This window comes from Bos grunniens, chromosome X (genome assembly GCF_055505025.1).
Source record: "Bos grunniens cultivar Pamir isolate PY7600 chromosome X, Bosgru_T2T1.0, whole genome shotgun sequence".
NCBI classification, from domain to species: domain Eukaryota; kingdom Metazoa; phylum Chordata; class Mammalia; order Artiodactyla; family Bovidae; genus Bos; species Bos grunniens.
In genome coordinates this window covers 65,304,751-65,330,521 of record NC_141194.1, presented here as the reverse complement: position 1 = coordinate 65,330,521, position 25,771 = coordinate 65,304,751, and the positions used below count along the sequence as shown (strand labels likewise).

Genomic DNA, 25,771 nt, shown 5'->3' with positions numbered 1-25,771 from the left:
CACAATATTGTAAAATAATTATCTTCCAATTAAAATAAATTAATTAACTTTTAAAAAACCTGGTCAAGGAAATATGCACCTTCATAAATAATTTCTCACTGTTTCAGGAAATTCCCGGGCAGCTACCATATCTGCATTCACTGCCTCACCACTTACTTTTATGTTATGAAGGCTGACCCTGGCCTTGAACCAATGAAACCAGCCATGCTGGCATTTAAAGATATACCCTGCACTGGGACGACCCAGAGGGAGGGTAGGGGAGGGAGGAGGGAGGAGGGTTCAGGATGGGGAACGCGGGTATACCTGTGGCGGATTCATTTTGATATTTGGCAAAACTAATACAATATTGTAAAGTTTAAAAATAAAATAAAATTAAAAAATTAAAAAAAAATAACACCTCATGCAAAAATAAATAAATAAAGATACACCCTCTGATTCTTCACTGTTTCTTCTTCAAGTCTTCATAAAGGCTTCTAGCTTTCTCTTGAACCAGCATTAAGCTGACCAGGACTTAACACTGATGCTGATCCTGAATCCACACACTGAGAAATTTCTCCATCTCCTCTATCACTTTCTCATGCTTCTTCAATATTAATGTTGACATTATTGGCATAGCAGACTTCACATGTTCCATGATCTGGTCCTTGTTCTTTAGCATTATGCTGATGGTTGAACAATTCATGTTATAAGGATGAGCTATGTCTACCATCTTTTTGCCTCGCTCCACTCTTTCAGTTATTTTCACTTTTGTTTCCATTGTCATCACTTGGCACTTCTTAGCAGTATCAGCTACACCACCACTGCTTTCACACTTGCTTCTGGACATCCTGGGCCTGAACTAAGGATACTATACTACTACACCCTACACAGGAAAAGAATCAGACATGACTGAGCAACTGAGCACACAGTACTCTAAACAGTGCTGCACAGTAAAGTACACAAAAGCACAACCACTGGTAGAAGATGTTGTGACAATGTACACCAGGCACCTGAACTAACTTATGGTGACTGGACATGTGAAGGCATGCTAGCATCTTTGAAAGTTTGCAATTTGAAGGTTCATATGTAGAGGGCTTACTGTGTAGCATATTTCATATACATATATTTTACAGATTGAACCCTCTTGATTACCTTTTGCTGAGACATGCTAAAGGCCCAAACTTATTCAGTGAAAATCAAATATGTGAAACATCAGAGGAAATGCATCAAAGATACATTGTGCAAAGATTGCTGCATAGGCTCCAACTGCACTGTGTTCACAGCAATTTTGCACAGTGCATTGAGCTGTGTATTGCCAATGGGGAATAAATACTGAACATAACATGCATTGTAATGTAATTATTATGAGTATTTACCCATGTCTCTGAACTTTATTGCAACTCTGTACAAAATCAGATCAGATCAGATCAGTCGCTCAGTCGTGTCCGACTCTTTGCGACCCCATGAATCACAGCACGCCAGGTCTCCCTGTCCATCACCAACTCCCGGAGTTCACTCAGACTCATGTCCATCGTGTCAGTAATGCCATCCAGCCATCTCATCCTCTGTCGTCCCCTTCTCCTCCTGCCTCCAATCCCTCCCAGCATCAGAGTCTTTTCCAATGAGTCAATTCTTTGCATGAGGTGGCCAAAGTACTGGAGTTTCAGCATTAGCATCATTCCTTCCAAGGAAATCCTAGGGCTGATCTCCTTCAGAATGGACTGGTTGGATCTCCTTGCAGTCCAAGGGACTCTCAAGAGTCTTCTCTAATTTGTAAATTTAACATCATCCCAATAAAAATATAAACAGTTAATTGTTTAATTAGGCAATCTAATTATAACTTCATATGGAGGACTTCCCTGGTAGTTCAGTGGTTAAGAATCTACCTGCCAATGGAGGGGACAGGGATTCGATCTCTTATCCAGGAAGATATCATATGCTGTGGGGCAACTAAGCCATGCACCCCAACTGCTGAGCCCACACACGATAACTACTGAAGCCTGCAAGCCTAGAGCTGAAGCTCCACAACAAGGGAAGTCACTGCAATGAGAAACCTTTACACCACCACGAACAGTAGCCCCTGATCGTTTCAACTAGTGAAAGTCTACGTGTAGCAACAAAGATCCAGTGCAGTCAAAATAAAAATAAAATAGGTTCATAAACATAAACATATAAAGGGTGCTGCAGTCGTGTCCGACTCTGTGCAACCCCATAGACGGCAGCCCACCAAGCTCCCCCATCCCTGGGATTCTCCAGGCAAGAACACTGGAGTGGGTTGCCGTTTCCTCCTCCAATGCATGAAAGTGAAAAGTCAAAGTGAAGTCGCTCAGTCGTGTCCGACTCTTAGTGACCCCATGGACTGCAGCCCACCAGGGTCCTCCATCCATGGGATTTTCTAGGCAAGAGTACTGGAGTGGGGTGCCATTGCCTTCTCCGAAATAAGTTCATATGGAAAAATAAATAAGCAAAAATAAGGAGGAAATTCTAATAAAGAAGAACAGAGTTAGTCTTACCAGATATTAAAACATTTTAAACTTTCATAGTTATAAACAAAGGGTACTGCCACATAAATAGACATACAGACCAATTTAAAAACAGAAAGTTCATCAGTTTGGTTTAGTCACTCAGTCATGTCCGATTCTTGGTGACCCCGTGGTCTGTAGCATACCAGGCTTCCCTGTCCATCACCAACTCCCAGAGCTTGCTCAAACTCATGTACACCAATTTGGTGATGCCATCCAATCACCTCATCCTCTGTCCTGCATTCATCTTTCCCAGCATCAGGGTCTTTTCTAATGAGTAAGTTCTTAGCATCAGGTGGCCAAAGGATTGGATCTTCAGCTTCAGCATCAGTCTTTCCAATGATTATTCAGGATTGATTTCCTTTGGATTGACTGGTTTGATCTCCTTGCAGTCCAAGGGACTCTCAAGAGTCTTCTCCACCACCAAAGTTCAAAAGCATCAATTCTTCAGTGCTCAGCTTCTTTATAGTATAAATCTTACATCCATACAAGACTACTGGAAAAACCAGAGCTTTGACTATATGGACCTTGTCGGCAAAATAGTGTCTGTACTTTTTAAAAAACTGTCTAGGTTGGTTATAGCTTTTCTTCCAAGGAGCAAGCATCTTTAAATTTCATGGCTGCAGTCATCATCTGCAGTGATATTGGAGCCCAAGAAAATGAAGTCTGTCACTGTTTCCACTGTTTCTCCAACTATTTGCCATGAAGTGACGGAACCAAATGCCATGATCTTAGTTGTTTGGATGTTGAGTTTTAAGTCAGTTTTTTCCCTCTCCTCTTTCACTTTCATCAAGAGGCTGTTTAGTTCCTCTTCATTCCTGCCATAAGGATGGTGACATCTGCATATCTGAGGTTCTTATATTTCTCCTTGCAATCTTGATTCCAGCCTGTGCTTCATCCAGCCTGACATTTCACATGATGTACTCTGCTTAGAAGTTAAACAGGCAGGGTGACAATATACAGCCTTGACATACTCCTTTCTCAATTTGAAACCAGTTCATTGTTCCACGTTCAGGTCTAACTGCTGCTTCTTGACCTGCATACAGATTTACCTGGAGATACATAAGGTGGTCTGGTATTCCCATCTCTTTAAGAATTTTCCACAGTTTGTTGTGAGCCACAAAGTCAAAGACTTTAGCATAGTCAATAAAGCAGAAGTAGATGTTTTTCTAGAATTCTCTTCCTTTCTCTATGATCCAATGGATATTGGCAATTTGATCTCTGGTTCCTTTGCCTTTTCTAAATCCAGCTTGTACATCTGAAAGTTCTCAGTTCACATACTGTTGAACTCTGACTTGGAGAATTTTGAGCATTACTTTACTAGGGTGTGAAACGAGTGCAATTGTGTGGTAGTTTGCATATTCTTTGGCATTGCCTTTCTTTGGGATTGGAATGAAAACTGACCTTTTTCAGTCCTGTGGCCACTTTTGAGTTTTCCATATTTGCTGGCATATTGAGTGCAGCACTTTCACAGCATCATCTTTTAGGATTTGAAATAGCTCAGCTGAAATTCCATCATCTCCACTAGCTTTGTTCGTCATGATGCTTTCTAAGGCCCACTTAAGCTGGCTCTAGGTAAGTGATCGCACCATCATGGTTATCTGGGTCATGAAGATCTTTTTGTATAATTCTTCTGCATATTCTTGCCACCTCTTAATCTCTGCTTCTGTTAAGTCCATGCCTTTTCTGTCCTTTATTGGGCACATCTTTATGTGAAATGTTCCCTTGGTATCTCTAATTTTCTTGAAGAGATCAATAGTCTTTCCCATTCTATTGTTTTCCTCTATTTCTTTGCACTGATCACTTTGGAAGGCTTTCTTATCTCTCCTTGCTATTCTTTGGAACTCTGCATCCAGATAGGTACAGCTTTCCTTTTCTCCTTTGCTTTTTGCTTCTCTTCCATTCTCAGCTATTTGTAAGGCCTCCTCAGACAACCATTTTACCTTTTTGCACTTCTTTTTCTTGGAGATGGTTTTGATCACCACCTCCTGTACAATGTTACAAACCTCTCTCCATAGTTCTTCAGTGATTCTGTCTATCAGATCTAATCCCTTGAATCTATTTGTCACTTCCACTATATAATCATAAGGGATTTGATTTAGGTCATACCTGAATGGTCTAGTGGTTTTCTCTATTTTTTTCAATTTAAACCAGTAGACCACTCAGGTATGACCTAAATCAAATCCCTTAGGATTATAAGTGACAAACAGACAGTTCATAAGTAGAAACAAAGAAATATTGAAATTTAGGAACTGATAAAGATGATATGTTAAATTAGTATAGAAAAGATAAACTATATATTAATAATTAATGGTTGGGACCATCAGGTAGCCATTTGAAAAAGTAAAATGGTTTTATACTTAACACTGTACACTAGGGCAAACTGCAAATGAAAAAATGATTTGAACATAAAAAGTTAAATAATAAAAGAGCACTAGAAGAAAACTTGGGAGAATCTCTTTGTAACTTTGGAGTTTCAAGGAAAGCCTTTCTATGATTCAAGATCTAAATGCCATAGAAGACACCCTTGCATCTGATAAAACACCAACAACCCAACAGAATATGGGGAAAATTCATTAACAGACAAATAACAGGAAAGAAAATATAAATAGCCCTCAAAGATTCTTGTCCTATCTTATATAAGAAATGCAAAATATAATTACTGAGGTTTGTAATCACCCCCACAATTGAGAACACACTTTATTAGCAACATGTGGGAAATTATACACTCTCATACATTTCTAATGGAAATGCAAATTGATACTGCCCTGATAAAAGGCTATTTGTCTACATCTATTGAAACAAAAAGTACATTTTTCATTGAATCAGCAATCTAACTTCTCAGTGTTTACCAATATACCTGAACATATATAAAATAAAATATTTACAAGATCATTAATTTAATCTTCTTATAATAATACTTGGAAACAATCCAAGTATCTATCAACAGGGTACCAATTAAATAAGTTAAGGATCAATCTCACAAGGGGATATTATGACATACACAAGAACAAGGAAGATCTGTGTGCACTGATATGGAAAGATATTCAAGATAAGTGAAGAACATAAAGGTGCCAAACAGAATGTGTAGTATGCTATACAATGTAAGAAGGAGATAAAATAAGAGTATATATTCATAGTTATATAGAGAAATTCTGGAAAATATATGTTTATTGAGATTAACTGACTGGGGAAATAGGATGAATGGAAAAGATGGGAGAAAGGTATGAGCAAGAATTTTCACTTATTGTTGTTTGGGTTTTGAATCATATGAGTGTATTACTTATTCAAGATATGGCAAACAACAATTACAGATAAATATAAAATTCCAGATAATAATAACAAGATGAAAAAAAAAGTTTCTTCACTGGGTCGGTAAAGCAAGCTACAAACTTTGTCATGTTTCAAAGAACAGAAATACCAAATTATTTTGGATATGTTAAAACATTTTATAGTTAAATTTACACATTAAAAATTAAGAGCAGGGACTTTGCTGGTGGTCCAGGGGTTAATAATCTGCCTGCTAATGCAGGGGAGACTAGTTAGACCCCTGGTCTGGGAAGATACCACATGCTTCAAGGCAACTAAGCCCATGTACCACAACTACTGAAAGCTTGTATGCCCTAGGGCCCGTGCTCTTCAACAAGAGAAGCCGCCATGATAAGAAGCCCATGTACCACAGCAAAGAGAAGCTCCGACTTGCCACTACTACAGAAAGCCCATGCACAACAACAAAGACCAAGCACAGCCAAAAATAAATAAAATTTTAAAAATTAAGGGCAGCCACTAAAAGAATATATACGCATACTATAGTTTCTAAGCCATCACAGGAAACAAAAAGGAATACAGAGTTATCAATCCAATAGTAGGAAAACAGTAAAAAAAAAGAAAAAAAAGTGGCAAAAAGAAAATACAAAACAAAATGGTGCAAACAACTCTGCACATATGACAATCATAATACATTTAAACAGGTATAATTAACCAATAAAAAATCAGGTTTTCAAAATGAATGAGACACACACAAGGCTATTTCTTGCAGCATTACTTATAATATGAAAAGACTAGAAACAATCCAAATGGTCCATCAGTAGAGGTCTGGTACACCTACAAAATGAAGTACTGTAGTATAAAGCTTGAAAAAGAACTAAGAATATCTCTATATATTCTGATGGAGTGATCTACAAGACACAATATTCATTTTTTAAAAAAGCAAGATGGAAAAATGTATGCATAATATGATACCACCCACATAAGAAGGGAAGAGACAGAAATACCTATACATATACTTCTTCATATAAAAGGGAAAGATAAACCATAAAATAAAGAAATTGTTCACCCAAAAGAAGTAGAAAGGGATAGCATAAGACACAGAGATTAAAACTAGAATTCTTTGAGTATACTACTCTGTTTCATAGATTTGACTTTGAAACCATGTAAATATGTTACAAAATTGTGAAATTATTTTTTCTTAGAAAAAAGCAGCCCCTAAAAATCAAAAGCAAAATGAAACAAATGAATCCTGTATCCAAATGGTGACATAATAATAGAAAGGGACTTTAAAACACAGGAACATTAATGTATATCCCTAACAAGATACATCTTAAGGTAAAGACAAAAATATCTACAAAAGAGTCAAAAACTCTTTGTAAGCAATTGTATTTTTGGTGGTATGGTACTGGTATTTTTATTCTGAAACTGTGGCCTGTATACTGTAGAATAAAACAAGTAAATTATTATATTATTGTCTTGAGAATGAAGATATTTACTGTGGGAGAAGGGAGATATAGATTGTTGAGGAGAAGTAAAAATTCTATAGTTCTGAATTTAAATTTGAAGGATCATAATGTCCAGGGCCAATATTTTTATTTCCAAATACTGTTGCACATCAAAAAGAACAGGACTTCTGAAAGGAATGGTTGATTTCTAGTTTGAAAAATAGGAAATATACAAGTAGAATCTCCAATACCTTGAATTCTCAGAAAACAAGGAGGTTATCACAGACCACTAGGGTTGTGTCAAAAGGATGAGGGAACTAAAGATGGGACAATCTTAGCACCAGTAAGGAGAATAACTGTAGTGGATTAAAATATATCAAATGTTTTAATCCATGCTGTTGTTGTTGTTGTTCACTCACTAAGTTGTGTCTCACTTTTTGTGACCCTATGGACTGTAGCCCACCAGGCCCCTCTGTCCATGGGATTTCCCAGGCAAGAATACTGAAGTGGGTTGCCATTTCCTTTTCCAGGGGATCTTCCCAGACCAGGGACTGAACCTGCATCTCCTGCATTGACAGGCAGATTCTTTACCCCTGAGCCAACTGGGAAGCCCGTTTAAATCCATATGTTTATGATAACATGAAAAAAGTCACATTTGAAAAATTATAAATAATAAACTATTTATTTTGAAAGCTGATAAATAAAGGCATTTATCCTGCCTCTCCTATTCAAACGGTAACACTAGGTACCAAATAGTAGATGAGGGGAAGTTTCTTTTTATAAAAGAATTTCAGCTAATAAATGAATATGGAATGATAGAATATCTCTATTTTGCAACTCTTAATGAATAAATGGATTTAACAATAGAAAGGCAGCCAAACATTATGTGTCTCCTGATGGGAGAACTCCATGTGAGAGGTCTAGCCAAGAAAATCAAACTTAAATCTGATTAACCTCTAGAGTGAAACACTAATCTGTAGGAAATACAGAAGACAGATAATATGTTTTAAAAACGCCATGGGAATGTAATCATGTAGAGAAACTCTACAAGACAACTAGATTTCTTCAACAAATCACAGGGGAAAAGGAGAGATAAGAGGGAAAAACCTATGTGCTTAAAAGAGAATCAAACACCTAAGAGACACATAAACCAAATACAATGCATGGACCTTATTTGGATCCTGATTCATTTTCTCTCTCTCTCTCTCTCTCTCTCTCTCTGTCACACAGACACACACACATTTATGAAACAGTTGAGAATTGGAACAAAGAAAGGATATTTGATGATATTAAGGAGTTGTAATTTTAAGTATAATAATAGTACTGTGGTTATATTGAATAAAGCCTTCATGTCTTTTACAAGTGTATAATATTTATGGAAGAAAGTATATGAATCTGAGATTTGCTTCAGAATATTATGGGAGAAAGAGAAGATGGGAGTATCTGTGACAGAAACAAGATTAACTATTAGTTGATAATTGTTGAATACAAGTGGTGGGTTTTATTGTATTATACATTCCTTTTTTGTAATAAAATGCTTTACAATTTTGTCCATTAGGTCACAGAGGTATACAAAAATAAAGATATAATCAATCAATAAAGCTAAGAGCTGACTCTGGGAAAGAATAATAAAATAGACAAACTTCTGGGCCTACTTATTATATAAAAAAGAGAGAAGACACAAAGAAGTAAATCAGGAGTGCAAAGGTAGTTATGATTCAGATTTAGAAGACTTAAAAGTCAAAAGCAAAGTTTTACACAACTTTCTACTGATAAGGTTTGACTCCCAAAAGATACTTGGCAATATCTGGAGAGTTGTTGTCACAACCTAGGTGGCGGCGTGGGGCAAGGGGGTTGGGCAGGGGAGCACTACTGACATCTAGAGGCCAGGAATGCTGCTAAACATACAAAATGTAGAAGACAGCCCCCACAACCAAGAATCATCCAGCCCCAAATGTCAACAGTGCCGAGAGAAACGCTGACTTGGATTAAATTGGCAAGCTTCTAGGAAAGTATTAATTATCAACACTGACTGAAGAAGAAATTGAAATCTTTTCATAAATCTACCTGTTTCCAAAAGACAGCAAGTCACCAAGTTCTGCCAGATGAGTTAATCTGGCAGATGAGTTCTACCAAGACTTCAAGGAACACATGCTTTTCTTTCACATAAACAGTTTTAGAGAACAGAAAAGGTGGGAAACTACCAAATTCATTTCACAAACAAGCAAAATCTGGTTGCTGAAACCAAACAAGAACACCATAAAAATAAAAGATTATAGGCTGATATAATTTAAAAACGAAAGTGCAGAAATCGTAGAAATACATTAGTAAATTGAATCTAATGCATATTATGAGAATAGTTTCTCATGACAAATTGTGGTTTACCTTATGAATAAAAATATGGATCATCAAAAGGAAATCTATTGATGTAATTCACACACCAACCAAGTAGAGGAATAAACTGTATAACTTTTTCAATACATGCAGGAAAAGCAGCCAATGAAATTCAACTTTCATTCATAAGAATATTAATGATAAAATTCTAGGAAACCAAAGAGAGAAAGAAATTATTTTAAAGAGATAAATGGTATCTTCCAGAAACCTACTGCAGATATACTTAATGGTGAAATATCAGAATCAGTCCATTAAAGCCAGGAACAAGAAATGATAACCACCATCCCCACTGCTAAGCCCTAATAAGGCCTCTTGAAGGAGGTTGCCATTAGCTCTACTACAGAGCCACTGGGTGGGCGATACACAAACTGGAGAACAATTATACAAAAGAAGTTCTCACGCTTTTGTTAAAATTCTAGGCCCCACAACAGACTTCCCAACCTGGGGATCTGACAAAGGGACTGAGTATCCCCAGGGAATCTGACTTTGAAGGTCAGTGGGATTTGATTACAAAACTTTCACAGGACTGAGGAAACAGAGACTCTTGAAGGGCACAAACAGAACCTTGGGTGCACCAGGACCCAGGAGAAAGGAGCAGTGACCCCACAAGAGACTGAGCAAGACTTGCCCGTGAGTGTCCAGGAGTCTCCAGCAGAGGCATGGGTCAACAGTGGCCTGCTGTGGAGTCAGGGGCACTGACTACAACAGTCCTGGGAGCCGCAGCATACGGGGAGTAAGTCCTTTTTGAAGGAGTTGCCATTAATGCCATTACCCCACCATAGTTTAGCCTCAGGCCATATTACAGGGAGGGAACACAGCCCCACCCATCAGCAAAAAATTGGATTAAAGACTTACTGAGCATGGCCTTGTCAACCAGAACAAGATCTAGTTTTCTCAACAGCCAATCCCCGCCCCCCACCATTAAGAAACTTCCACAAGCCTCTTAAGCTCCTCCATCAGAGGGCAGACAGAATGAAAACCACAATCACAGAAAACTAAACAAACTGATCACATGAACCACAACTTTGTCTAATTCAATGAAACTGTGAACCATGCCATGTAAGGCCACCCAAGATGGACAGGTTATGGTGTTCTAAATGTGTCCTAAAATGTAATCTAAAAATGTGTTCTAAAATGTGATCCACTAGAGAAGGGAATGACAAACCACATTGGCATTCTTGCCTTGATAATTCCATGAACAGAATGAAAAGGCAAAGGCAAAAAATTATGACACTGAAAGATGAACCCCCCCCCCCACCGCCAACCACCACCAGATCGGTAGGTGTCCAATATGCTACTGGAGAAGAGCAGAGAAAGAAGGAATGAAGAATTTGAGCCAAAGCAGAGTCAAAGCCCATTTGTGGATGTGTCTGGTGGTGAAAGTAAAGTCCAATGCTATAAAGAACAATATTGCATAAGAGCTGGAATGTTAGGCCCATGAAACAAGGTAAATTGGATGTGGTCAAAAAGAAGATGGCAAAAATGAACATTGACATTTTAGGAATCAGTGAACCAAAATGGACAGGAATGAGCGAATCTACTTCAGATGACCATTATATCTACTACTTTTGGCAAGAATCCCTTAGAAGAAATGAGAGCATGATCTCTGTTCATTTCCAAGGCAAACCATTCAACATCACAGAATTCCAAGTCTATGCCCCAACCACTAATGTGGAAGAAGCAGAAGTTGAATGGTTCTATGAAGACCTACAAGACCTTCTAGAATTAACACCCAAAAATATGTCCTTTTCATCATAGGGGACTGGAATGCAAAAGTAGGAAGTCAAGAGATACCTGGAATAACAGGCAAGTTTGGCCTTGGAGTACAAAATGAAGCAGATCAAAGGCTAACAGAGTTTTGCTAGAAGAATGTGCTGGTCATAGCAAACACCCTCTTCCAACAAGAGAAGAGATGACTCTACACTTGGACATCACTAGATGATCAATACAGAAATCAGATTGATTATATTCTTTGCAGCCAAAGATGGAGAGGCTATATACAGTCAGCGAAAACAAGGCCAGGAGTTGACTGTGGCTCAGATCATGAGCTCCTAATTGTAAAATTCAGACTTAAATTGAAGAAAGTAGGAAAACGACTAGGATATTTGGGTATGACCTAAATCAAATCCCTTATGATTATACAGTGGAAGTGACAAGTAAATTCAAGGGATTAGATCTGGTGGAGTACCTGAAGAACTATGGACAGAGGTCTGTAACATTGTACAGGAGGCAGTGATCAAAACTATACCCAAGAAAAAGAAAGTCAAAATGGCTATCTGAGGAGGCCTTACAAATAGCTGAGAAAAGAATAGAATCAAAAGGCAAAGGAGAAAAGGAAAGATATGCCCATCTGAATGCAGCATTCCAGAGAACAGCAAGGAGAGATAAGAAAGCCTTTTTGAGTGAACAATGCAAAGAAATAGAGGAAAACAATAGAATGAGAAAGACTAGAGATCTCTTCAAGAAAATTAGGGATACCAAGGGAACATTTCATGCAAAGATGGGCTCAATAAAGGACAGAAATGGTATGGACCTAACAGAAGCAGAGGAGATTAAGAAGAGGTGGCAAGAATACAGAAGAACTATACAAAAAAAGATCTTAATGACCTGGATAACCACAATGGTGTGATCCATTGGTGGCTCACCTAGAGCCAGACATCCTGGAATGTGAAGTCAAGTGGGCCTTAGAAAGCATCACAACGAACAAAGCTAGTGGAGGTGACGGAATTTCAGCTGAGCTATTTCAAATCCTAAAAGATGAAGCTGTTAAAGTGCTGCATTCAATATGCCAGCAAGTTTGGAAAACTCAGTGGCCACAGGACTGGAAAAGGTCAGTTTTCATTCCAATCCCAAAGAAAGGCAATGCCAAAGAATGCTCAAACTACTGTACAACTGCACTCATTTCACATGCTAGCAAAGTAATGCTCAAAATCCTTCAAGCTAGGCTTCAACAGTATGTGAACTGAGAACTTCCAGATGTACAAGCTGGATTTAGAAAAGACAGAGGAGCCAGAGACCAAATTGCCAACATCTGTTGGATCATAGAAAAAGCTAGAGAATTAAAAAAATAAATCTTCTGCTTCACTGACTATGCTAAAGCCTTTGACTGTGTGGATCACAACAAACTGTGGAAAATTCTTAAAGAGATGGGAATACCAGACCACCTGACCTGCCTCCTGAAAAATCTGTATGCAGGTCAAGAAGCAACAGGTAGAACCGGACATGAAAAAATGGGCTGCTTCAAAATTGGGAAAGGAGTATGTTAAGGTTGGATATTGTCACCCTGCTTTTTTAACTTATATGCAGAGTACATCATGCAAAATGTCGGGCTGGATGAAGCACAAGCTGGAATCAAGATTTCCAGGAGAAATATGAATAACCTCCTATATGCAGATGACACCAACCTTATGGCAGAAAGTGAAGAGGAATTAAAGAGCCTCTTGTTGAAAGTGAAAGAGGAGAGTGAAATAGCTGGCTTAAAACTCAATATTCAGAAAACTAACATCATGGCATCCAGTCCCATCACTTTATGGCAAATAGATGGAGAAACAATGGAAACAGTGACAGACTTAATTTTCTTGGGCTCCAAAATCACTGCAGATGGTGACTGTTACCATGAAATTAAAAGATGCTTGCTTCTTGGAAGAAAATAAATGACAAACCTAGACAGCACATTGAAAACAAAGACATTACTTTGCCTACAAAGGTCCGTATAGTCAAAGCTCTGGTTTTTCCAGTAGTCATGTACCAATGTGAGAACTGGAGAATAAAAGAGGCTGAGTGCTGAAGAATTGGTGCCTTTGAACTGTGGTGCTGGAGAAGAATCTTGAGAGTCCCTTGGACTGCAAGGAGATCAAACCAGTCAATCCTCAAGTAAATCAACCCTGAATATTCACTGGAAGGACTGACACTGAAGCTCCAATATTAGGCCACATGATGAGAAGAATGGACTCATTGGAAAAGACCCTGATGCTGGGGAAGATTGAAGGCAGGAGGAGAAGGGAATGACAGAAGATGAGATGGTTGGATAACATCACTGACTCAATGGACATGAGTTTGAACAAACTCTGGGAGTTGATGAAGGACAGGGAAGCCTGACATGCTACAGTCCATGGGGTTGCAAAGAGTCAGACACGACTGAGTGACTTAACAACAACAATCTCCACCACAAGAGTTATAAAGATTTGAAAGATAAACTCACAATTGTTACTATTTGCAAAATATATGACAGTGTATTTAGAAAATCCATAAACATAACCTTTAAACTAGTACACAGAGTAAGCTAAGATAGAAAGTAGATTTAAGGTAAACATAAAAATCGTTTTCCTATATATGATAATAACTTTTAACATATAATAGGCAAAAATCTTAATAGCAACAAAAACTATAAACTACCGAAAAATAAGGTTACAAAAAATAGAAGTCTTTCATGGAGAAAACTATAAAGTTTACTGAAAGAAAGAAAAAGTCTGAATAAATATACATTGTTTGTAGACATGAAAGCTAAATATTCTCAATATATTCATTCTCCCCAAATGAATCATAAATTCAGTACAATCTCAATAAGTCAGGATTTTTCTTAGAACCTGACCAGATTAATCTAAAGTTCTTAGGAAAGACTAAAGCTCAGGGATAGCCAAGGTGGTTCAACACTGGTGAAGGAATAGAGAAATAGATTAATGAAACAGATTAGTGATCCAGAAACAGACTCACGGGTACTTGACATGGCCTTTCAACTCAATGAGAAAGGAATACTCATTAAGTAGTATTAGTGCACTTAGCACTAACATTTAAGAAAACATTATAAAATTTCAATCTGAACCCATTTGTAAAAATAAATTATAGAGGAATTAAGAGAGCTATGGATCAAAAGCAAAATAATTACAAAAATTACAATTAGGTATTACAAAAAACAATAATGTGTTGATGATCTTGAGGACAGGAAATTTTTATCAGTTTTTTAGTTCTGGCATAACAAATTACCACAAATGGGTGGTTTAAAACAACAGCAATTTATTCTCCTTGTTTGGAAGTCAGAAGTCCAATATCAAGATCTCAGCAAAGTTGGTTTATTCTGGAAGCTCTGAAGGAGGAACTGGTCTATGCTTCCCTCCTGGCTTCTTGCGGTCACTAGAAATCCTTGGTAATCCTTGGTTTGTAAACGCATCATTTCCATCTCTGCCTCTGTCTTCACAAGGCCTTCTCCTCCCTATGTGTCTTCTTTTCTTAGAAGGACACATGTCATTGGATTACTGCTCAGTAGGAAAATTGAGCATGATCTCATCTCCAGATCGTTAAATACATCTGCAAAGGCCCTTTATCCAAATAAGGTTTCATTCACAAGTTCTGGGTAAACATATCTTTTGTTGGGCCAACATTCAACTTATTATATAGGCTTTCTAAAATAAGACAAAAAGGAAGACTCATAAATTTGACTTCATTAAAACTAAAAGCTATATGAATAAAAAGATACCATAAATAATGTTAACAGAATACCACTTATGGGAATACATGTGCCTTATCTCTTTTGGATTTCTTTTTTTAAGTTAAAATACAGAATATGCAATTTTTTACAAAACAGTACAAATAGAGAAATGGCCAAGTATATGAATAGTTATTATCCAGATGAAATAAATAAACATAATATCACATAAATTAAATAAGCATAAAAAGATGTTCAAGGACATTGCTATCCAGGTAAATTGGACCTAAGGTAAGATACCATTTTACATCTATCTGACTGCCCAAAATAAAAATTTAATAATATCTTACATTGGTAAGGATGGGGGAAATGGAGGCTTTCGTATACTACTGGTGGATGCAGATCATTTAAATGGCTTTTTGGTTATATCAAAATTTTAAATGTCTATTTCCAAAACACCTGAATGCATTCACAAGAAGACATATATGTATGTTCACTGAAGTATTGTTTTCAAGAACTCTAACCTGGAAGAAAACTGAATGTTCATCAACAGAGGAAGGCCTACATAAACTGCGGTATATGAAGTAGAGCTCTATGTAATAACATAACTAGATCTTCATGACATAACTTTGGATGAATAAGGTATTCTGCACAACAGTATGTACAATACTATACTGTATGAAAAGAATACACTGAAAACAATATTTTATATGCATTGCTGTGTGTGTGTGTGTGTGTGTGTGTGTGTGTGTAAATCCATAGGGAAAAATCTGAAATGATACAAACCAAACCCATAACAGTGGTTACCTTTGAGGAGGGAGATAAAGAGGACTGTGATTATGGGTTATAGACATGGGAACCTTATCTGTAATATTTAAATTTTTTCATAAAGACTGTGTTTATATTTTTTAAAAAAATTTAAAGAGAGTGAATGGGAAACAATAGAAAGAAGGCAGTGTGTGAACTACTTTGTTCAAGAAATTTAATAACAAAAGGTTTATTATTAATAATAAGAGAATAACTAAGCAAACTGGAACATCTACCAGAGCGAAGATTAATGTAGACAATTAACATAAAATGGAAAACATTTATAAAATGTGAAGTTGAAAAAAGTTTGGATTTTTTAAAATTAGTATGATTAAAACTTTCAGGTAATATAAGGAAGCAACAATAAAATATTCCCAGGAACTTGAAAATAAATGTTTTTCAAAAGTTAAACTATAGGAATTTCCCTGGTGGTCCAGTGGCTAAGACTCTGCACTCTCAGTACAGAGGGACTGGGTTTGATCCCTGGTCAGGGAGCTAGATCCCACATGGTACCATTATATACTAATGAAATTAAGTATATAAATGATATTTTTAATGTACAGTGAATCAAATGGAAAAAATCACCTTCAAGAAACATGGCTTCCAGATAAGCAAGACTTGACTATAAATTGATTGGAAGAATATGTCAGTGAACCATGGAAGCACAGAAAAGGGAGAGTCAGCGAAGCCAACATAGACCAGACTTGTTAATTATTAATCTTCATATGCCTTAGTTTCTCCATCTCTAAAACCAGGTTACTCATAATATTTACTTCATAGGGTTATTGTATAACACAAAATAGCACTTGTAAGGAGTGAAGCTTATACATTATGAAAGGGAGGGAATGTGGTGGTCAGGCTAATATGCACTGTCACTGTTCTATTAACAGTTAGGATCCCAATTTTAACACATCAGTCTCTCATGAGGTAATCGGCATGATCAGCCTCCTGAGTCTGACCTGTTCAGGGACACTGAGGAGATCAAGTTTCCCAGACGGAAAGGCCCACCCTGGAAAGCACCAAGGTAAATGCCATTCAATAAGGCATCTTGGTAACCAGACAGTTACCTTTCTTGGTCACACACTACCTTTGGCTTTTCTAATTTATTTATACTTCTGCAAAACTTGGTGGGGAGGGTGGTCTATGCAGTAAGAATAAAAAGACTAGAAAAAATAAGCTAAATATTAACAGGTGGTTGTGTGAAGGAATTGTGGGTGATTTGCTTTACTTTTCTATACTTTCCAAATTTTCTTTAGTGAACATATATTACTTCAATATTTTAAAAATATTTTTAAAGGATGATGAGGTGAAGAAAAACAGAGGGCAGTAGCTTCAAGGAGATAAGCGACAGACCAAGAGTAAGATGTCAGGGAGTTAGGACCAGACCAGGGCAGTATTCTTTTTTCCAAAATGAAGTAGCTCTCCCTGGAAAGACTTTTTCTTCCCACGTGTACCTGAGCTATGAAGTAGCTGTTATTTTCCAGTCACGGGAGGGTTTGATTAGCCTGTGAATGCAATGGAAACTATTTGCTTGAGAATTCTATCACTGCGACTAACTATATCACTGATTGGCGTTGAACCTGAAAGTTCCAGACCTGAGTTCCTGAACATTTCCTCCCTCCTTCTTCATCATCATTACCAAATATTTGCTAGTCACCTCCTAGGTGCCTGATTTTATGCTAATTTGGGCATGGGTGAAGGTCGGAGGGAGCTTACTAGGAAAGACTATGTTCCAGTATAAAATAAAAATTAAATTTAAAAAAAGATAAACGAAAATGCAAAATCACTGTGGCCTAGGTGAGGTGGCTAGGGAAGGTTAGAGTCACATTTTCAGAGTTGGACCTGAAAGGTCAGTCGGTCTAATTCTCTTAGCCCGCGATTCAAAGAGCAGGTGGTACTTAAGCCTTGACTTTAAAGACTTGCAGGGTCTGAGTCAGAGATCAAGATATGGAGGTTGGTCAGTAAACAACGGGAGCAAAAGTCCTGGGGCCGGACCCCGAGCGGGGTGCGGACCGATTACCCTGCGGCCAGTGATCTGCATTACCTACAGGTTTCTTTTCTAGCTTCCCTTTCTGCCTTTATTTTCAGGCTGAGTCTTTGTTGCCTCCGCCTTGTGACCTACGTTCGCACGAGGGAGCCTTCCAAAGCCATTATACAATCTCCTCCGGCTCCTCTTGGGCCAATTCCCTCCTGGGGCACTCGTTTCCTCAAAGCACACTACTGCCCTCTTCCTTCCCCAGCGCGCCGATTCGCCTCTTTCTGGGGAATAAAGTACCTTTGGGAGTTGTTTCTTTTTGGGTTTGGATCGGAGTAAGGAGTTTAATCTGAGCTTTGAGTCAAAGGGATAAAATATAATAAAGACCCGGAAATTCCAATTCTTTAGACCTTGAACGCAAACGATCGTTCTTTCCTTTCAGGTTTGAAGTTACCGTGGGTTTCGAAAGCTAGGCGGGCAGAAAAACAGCTTCCCTGACATCCTGTGTGCGCAGCAAGTGTGGACAACTGAAATAGCCATCTGAGGTGTTTCGAAAATAAACTCATGATAGCACATTGCCTACGGTGACACATTCTCCGCTGCGGGGCGGACAGGGTCGCCGGGGGGCGGGGCGAGTCCGGGTGTCGCGCGCAGCTGCTGGGATCCTGCGGCGCCAGCCCCGCCTCCCGCTTGCGTCTCGCGAAAGGTGGAGGCGGAGCCGCGGCCGGTGACCCGAAGCTCTGGGCCGCTGCGGCCTTCAGTCTCGCTGAGTGGAGCGGAGGATGCAGGAGCCACCCGCGGAGGCCAGACCCGCTTAAGGGAGGCGGCGAGCGGCGCCAGAGGCACTTCGGCTGGGCGCTACAGTGCAGGAGGCACGCACGGGCGCGGAGGAGTGGTGGCCCCCTGGAGGCCGCAGTGGCCTGGCACTCGGGCTTCCCACACTGAGGGCGGAGCTGCGTTGGCACCTCCTTTCTTGGAAGATCGTGGGCCCCTGTGGCACTCTGGCCAGTCCTCTGAGGGGATTGGAAACCCAGCGCGATGAGGAGTCGGAGTAACTCCGGGGTCCGGCTAGACGGCTATGCTAGGCTGGTGCATCAGACCATCCTGTGCCATCAGGTAAGTGAATGGGTGTCGCCTGTGATCACCGAGGATGTGCAGTGTGATAACCTGAATGGAGACCCTGGGTGAACCCGTGTGTGTGTGTGTGTGTGTGTGTGTGTGTATTTTGCAGGTTCTCCCGCCCCCTAGCTGGGGAGGCCGTAAAGGACCCTGAAGTTTGGAGGTGTTGGGACCAGAACAGAACCCGAATCAGGGACCATTAGCCAGGAGTCCTGAGTTAGAGCTTCTAAGCTCCCCTCCCCGTGCCCCCGCGTCCCCCATATCACAGCTAGGTTCCAGGGGTCAGAGTTGTATGATGCTTTGAAGCTTGTTTATGGATACAGACCCCGACCGGGCCCCAGGCCTGGGAGCCCTCTCCTTCCCCTCCGCCGAAGAAAAAAGAAGTAGAGGAACTTTTAGCCATCTTTAGACTGTTGTGAAGCAGAAGCCAATGGCAACCCACTCCAGTGTTCTTGCCTGGAAAATCCCATGGACGGAGGAGTCTGGTAGGCTGCAGTCCATGGGGTCGCTAAGAGTTGGACACGACTGAGCGACTTCACTTTCCCTTTTCACTTTCATGCACTGGAGAAGGAAATGGCGACCCGCTCCAGTGTTCTTGCCTGGAGAATCTCAGGGACGAGGTAGCCTGGTGGGCTACCGTCTTCGGGGTCGCACAGAGTCGGACACGACTGAAGCGACTTAGCAGCAGCAGCAGACTGTTGTGAAGATCTGAAGTACCGGTGTACTTCATTATAGTTTTTCTACTCTTTTAATGCTGCTTTTTCATTGATAAGTTCATTCTTTCTAACTGGAAAGTTAAAACATCTCCTTTCTTTTAAGAATTCCCACATTTCAGACTGGTAAGGCTTCAGCCAGATCTTTCCCCTTATTCAAGATAGCATTTGTTTGCACTTGGTCAGAAGAGATTATAAAACTCAGGAGTGGGGACATAGAAGAAAAACCAAAGTCCCTCAGTACCCATTTGATACACTCTGTTTCCTCATATTAACACCCTATGGTTACCTGCCTGTCCCCTTTTTCTTGCCCTTACAGAACCCAGTGACTGGCTTACTTCCAGCCAGCTATGACCAGAAAGATGCCTGGGTCCGGGATAATGTGTACAGCATCTTGGCTGTGTGGGGTTTGGGCCTGGCCTATCGGAAGAATGCAGACCGAGATGAGGATAAGGCAAAAGCCTATGAACTGGAACAGGTACTCAATAAAAATACAAAACTCTGGAACTGTGGGGCAGGAGTGGCAGAGACAGAAGTAATTGTAGTCCACAGGAACTTAGAGACGTGTTTTGCTTTTCTCCCTCCTTCTTCACCTTGCTGAAATTACACTCCATAAAGCTTTCCTGTATTGTACTGATTTTTTTTTTTTTTTTTTTTTTTTTTTTGCAGTGGAAACATGAAACTTGCTGATTCAGGGAGAGAGGGCAGTCTGTTCTGTCACAGTGGCAAATCCTATCCTCAGATCTTTGCTAAAATTTGTAATCCTCTTTCCAAGTAAATGTATTTTGTAATCTCCAGCATATTTATTGTCATTGAGAGGAATATTTGGAGGCAGGTATCTACTATTTTACTTCCTTTTCTGAAAAAGGTAGATGGTATTTATATGAAGGTATGGAGAAGGAAATGGCAACCCACTCCAGTATTCTTGCTTAGAGAATCCCATGGACAGAGGAGCCTGGCAGGCTATAGTTCATGGGGTTGCAAGAGTCGGACACAACTTAGCCACCACCACCACCACCACCACCATATGAGGGTAACTGATATAAATTAGCAGACTTTCCCAACTAGACACAAGTAAAGACTTTGTTGATTTTTATACCTTAAGCTACTGTTTCAGAGTCTGTTGTGTGTCCTCACCCCCATATCCACCCCAACCCTTTGGGGTAAAAAAAGGTCAGATTCAGCAGATACTTTTAAGCCAACTTTTAAGGCCTTTCCCAGAGTAAAAAAAAAAATCCTCTATAGAACTATTAATATTTAGAAACAGGATGCTGTGTCCTCTTGAATGACCAAGAAAATAATATTCTGGACTACATGGGACTCTCAATGTTAAGATACTCTGCTGTCAGTTGTAAGGTATATGTGAATTCTTTTCCATTAGGGGAAAAGATTCTCTCCACATCAGCCATTTTCTCAAGAGGTCTCCCTAAAGTTAGGCAATCTGAACTCTGGTCTTCATCTGTAAATCAGAATATTGAGATTTGGTTGTTTTTAAGGATACTAACATATTGTGGGGTTCTAGTCCTTGGCAGTAGGAAAGAGTCACTGTGTAGTCCTCTACAATAGCAAGTACCTCTTATTCCCTCAAGCCATAATTGAGAGGTACTTTGGTCCACTGAAAAAAGCTCTTGGAGTTTTTTCTCTAACCCAGGAAGTACAGATCAATATTTCTGTGACTTATAGAAGACATACATAACCATTGTGAGAATTTGGAAAATATGGAGTGTTAAAAAAAATCTGTAATGCTACTGCCCTCCCCCATCCTATGTCCTACTCTGTTTTGCTATTTCGATCTCAGTATTTTGTTTGTTATGTTTTGCTAGAATTTTATATTAGTGGAACAATAACTAAGATGTTATACCCAGTATGATTTGACAGATTTCTTTTTCAATACTGTTGGAAGAAATCTGTGTCTGAACAGTCATTCTACAAAGCTGACATTTTTCCTCATGTGTCCCAGGAAGAAAATATTTAACAGAGGAAGAGGGAAAAATGAACAAGACATTGTTCATTCTAAAATTTTAATGTTCTGTTAAGCAGTTTTTCACACAGCACAAAAATATTTTCTATACCACCACAATGATAACCTTGGAATAACTAAAAAACATTATAGCAATAGGAAACATCTTTTCAAAAGAAACATTTCTCTGAGAATTCTAAAATCTCTACAAACTTTTATTATGAATTAAAACAGATTGTATTATTAAGTCTCATTAATTTTTTTCCTCAAACCTGACTCAGTTCATTTAGACTGGGGATCAGAAAAACCATCTCTGTAGAGGCCAGATAGTAAATATTTTTGGCATTGTGGCTCATGTGTAGTCTCAACCCAACTACTCAGCTCTTCCACTACTCTGCAAAAGCAACCAGAGGCAATACATAAATGAATAAGCATGATTATGTTCCAAAAAGTTCTATTTACAAAAGCAGGCCATGAGCTAGATTTTCCCCAACTACACATGAATGGTTTTAAACTCTGGCTGTGGATTGGAATGACTTGAGAAACTTTTAAGAAATACCCTTACTGGACCTCACCCTAGAACAACTTAGATAAATCTCTAGCCCCAGGGGAATCACTATTAGAGAAAAAACTGCCTTGTTAATTCTAAAGTGCAGCCAGGGATAATCACTGATCTGTGGCTAATAAATGAGCATAAGTGAAATCAAATATAGTAAATTCATAGATTAAATTCACATCTACTGTCAACTTTCCATTACTGTGGGGATTTTCCCAAACCACTGATTGTTAATCATTTCTACCCTTCTAACTCTTACCTAGGTTTCTCTCTGAGAAATAATGTCAAAGAACTAAGGAAAATTCTGGATGAAAAGGGGACAAGAACTTAGGTGACTATCCATCCTAGATTGAGAATAGAAGTATGTACATATATGTTTTTACAAATGCTGTTTCTCTTAATCACACAGATATAAATTCACACCCATAAAAATAAATAGGCACACAAATAGAGTTAGCTCTTTGGCTGCCCCCAGCTGAAAAACTTCTTCCTCAGTTTTATTCTCTTTGTGTATTCTCTCATTTTTGTCTCATGGCTTTAACTGTTGCCTTTATGAGAATGACTTCCAAAGCTTCATCTTTAACTTTAACCTCACTTCAGTTTCAATACCAGATTTTCATTTTGTCTTCTGGTCAGTTGCACCTGAATATATCATGGTTTCTCAAAATCAGCAGGTCTGATACCTCAGCTTCCCTACTAAAAACAAACAAAATAGACTACTAAACAACAAAAACTCACCAAGTGTCCTTTTTTTCTTATTGGTGTCCTCATTCAACCAGTCACCTGGACAACCTTACTTCGAACATTTCCATAGTGTGTTCCATGGAACACTAGATTGACTAAGTTTGGAGCTATGTTAAACAACAGGCTTCTTTACTCTGTAATTTCTCCAAGCCTTTAATATACTGATGTGCATTTTGAATCTAAGACAGGGATATATATTTACAGTCTTTCTAGAATTTCCTGGACTAGTGCTGGTTTGATTCCTGGGTTGGGAAGTTCCCCTGGAGAAGGGATAGACTACCCAGTCCAGAATTCTTGGGCTTACCTGGTGGCTCAGACAGTAAAGAATCCACCTGTAGTGTGGGAGACCTGGGTTCGATCCCTGGGTTGGGAAGATTCCCTGGAGGAGGACATGGCAACCCACTCCAGTATTCTTACCTGGAGAATTCCCATGGACAGAGGAGCCTGGCGGGCTACAGTCTGTGGGGTCGCAAAGAGTTGGACATGACGGACACTGAGCCGACTAAGCACAGCACAGTGTTCTATAGTGTTTGAAAAGGGCTTCCCTTATGGTGATTTTTGATTTGTCTCTTTTGCCTTTTGATACATGAAGATCAAAGTCTGTTAATTCTTACATTTTTCTTGACTCCATCCCCTCCTTTCTATTCCCTGCTGCCTCAGCCTTAGTTTAAACCTTGATCACTTAACACTTTTGTGAAAACAACATATAAATTGTCTATTTTCATTCTCAGCAATCTTTCTGTAGCTCTCATTTCCCTACAAGTAAAATCCAAATGTTTTGGATTGATAGTCAAGAGTCTTTAGGGTTTGGTCCTAGGCTGCTTTTTCAATATTATATCATGCTGGTCCCCTGCATTCTACCCCCAGTTCCAGCCAGGTTGGTATCTTCATTACCCCTCTACCAGTCCCTTGCTGAAAATGTCTGACATATGTGTAAAAACTTCATTGTACTGTGTGTGTGTGTGTGTGTGTGTGTGTTAGTCGCTCAGTCATGTATGACTCTTTGCTATCCCATGGACTTTAGCCTGCCAGGCTCCTCTGTCCATGGAGTTTTCCAGGCATGAATTCTGGAGTGGGTAGCCATTCCCTTCTCCAGTAGCTCTTTTCAACCCAGGGATTGAATCCAGTTTTCCTGCATTGTGGGCAGACTCTTCACCATCTGAGCCACCAAGGAAGCCATGCTTTCCCATAATTACTAGTATTTTATTCCCATAACATCCTGTGAGTTAAGTATCATTTTCCCTAATTTACAGGGGAAGGGACTGACATAGGGAGATGAAGTTGGCATTTGGTGGTACCATGAATACTACCTGGGTCTTATGACTTCAGATTCAGTCCTTTTGAATTTTTCCTCCCTCCTTCAGGGAAGCCATAGACATTTCCATCTCCAGATTATTTTATGAGCTGTTTCTTCACCTGTGAAGCCTGATGTCAATCCTACATTTTCTGTGGTTCTTCTATTCACAGACTTCTCAATTTTACAGTGATCACTTCTTTCTCAGGACTGTTTTCTTGGAACTTCTAAATCACTTATGGTCAATGCCATTCAACATGTTCAGTTTTTCATTCAACAAACCTTGTGTAATTGTTATGTGCCAAGCCCTGCAATAGATATAAAAATTAAATGGAACAAAATGTTTATATTTAAATCTCAACTTTTTAACTTATAAATTTACAGAAAATATTAGAAATTGTAAAATAAACATATTTGTATGTACTCTTTAAGATTCACTAGTTTTTAACGTGTTGTCATACTTGCATCCCCTCCATAAACATGCACATACAGGTGCACAGCTTTTTTTCTTGGTGAGCCATTTGAGAGTTACTTGCACACATGAAATATGTATTTTTAAAAGTATAGTCTGCGTAATCCATTAATTTAAAAGTTTATTTCTGAATCTGTCTGCCTCTTTTTCTTAAGAAGTTCATAGCCTAATTGGAGGTGGGGAGATGTATAAACATAGTTACAGCACATTAGGACAGATAATGTAGGTACTGTATATAGGAGATAAGTACAAAGTTCTGCAGGAACACACAGCTGGAAAGTCTAATTTCCCTTGAACAAGGCAAGAAAGGATTCATAGAGGAGTTGGATTTTTAAGGATAAGCCAGAATTGTCATGTAGACTATATTTGTAGTTTACAGTTTTTCTTTTTGTAGTTTCGTATTTTTAAAAAGTATATCTATCCTGTCTCCGTTTTCTTTATGTTTTACAAAGCCTGATAGAGGCTCATGTGTATCTGATTGTATTTATATCAGTCAGTTCACAAGCACATAGATCCATATCCTCAAAAAAGATAAATTAGACGATGTCATTTGGTCTGGTTAGAAGCCCTGGTGTACGTATAAACATGTATAATTAATGCCAGCTAGTGCACCTGAATCAGGGAATGGGCAGTTTAGGGGAATACAAAATATAGATACTTCTCTTCATTCTTAACCATTCCATGCTTCTTATTAATTTTATCCTGACTTGGAATTTGAAAAAAATGGCTGAGAGTGGCCATTCCAGGAGGACAAAAGTGGATGGCAATCAGGACTCCTCCACTGCATCTATAATTCCCCAGACTTATTTAAATTAAAGAAAATATTTGTGGTAGTAGCAGGATTGCATAGTAAAGAGAGTTGAAAGAATGGGATAAAAAATCTGTGAGTATGTTAGTGACCTGTAGAAGAGAATTCAGAATCAAAGTCACCCCACAGAGTAAGCAGGCTGTGTTTAATACTGTCTAAAACAGTATAATAAAGGATAATCTCTTCCATTAGGATCGAAGTAATAGAGATTTTCTGGTAGAGGTTGCATTGTTTCACTACTTTGTAACAAATGCTTCATGCTTTAAAGGGTGACAAGATCACACACTGCCT

General features: G+C 38.9%; 1 protein-coding gene across 6 annotated transcripts in view; it reads left to right on the top strand.

The window, feature by feature from the left end:
• The first annotated feature begins 18,573 nt into the window (after positions 1-18,573).
• PHKA1 (phosphorylase kinase regulatory subunit alpha 1) overlaps positions 18,574-25,771 on the top strand; it is a 172,316-nt gene continuing 165,118 nt past the window's right edge. For all 6 annotated transcript variants that reach the window (XM_086388926.1, XM_086388925.1, XM_086388924.1 and 3 more), the window contains exons 1-2: positions 18,574-18,930; positions 19,966-20,124. In XM_086388926.1, coding sequence (XP_086245052.1) covers positions 18,853-18,930; positions 19,966-20,124 — 237 coding nt within the window. In that variant the 5' untranslated portion in view covers positions 18,574-18,852. The remainder of the gene's footprint in view (positions 18,931-19,965; positions 20,125-25,771) is intronic.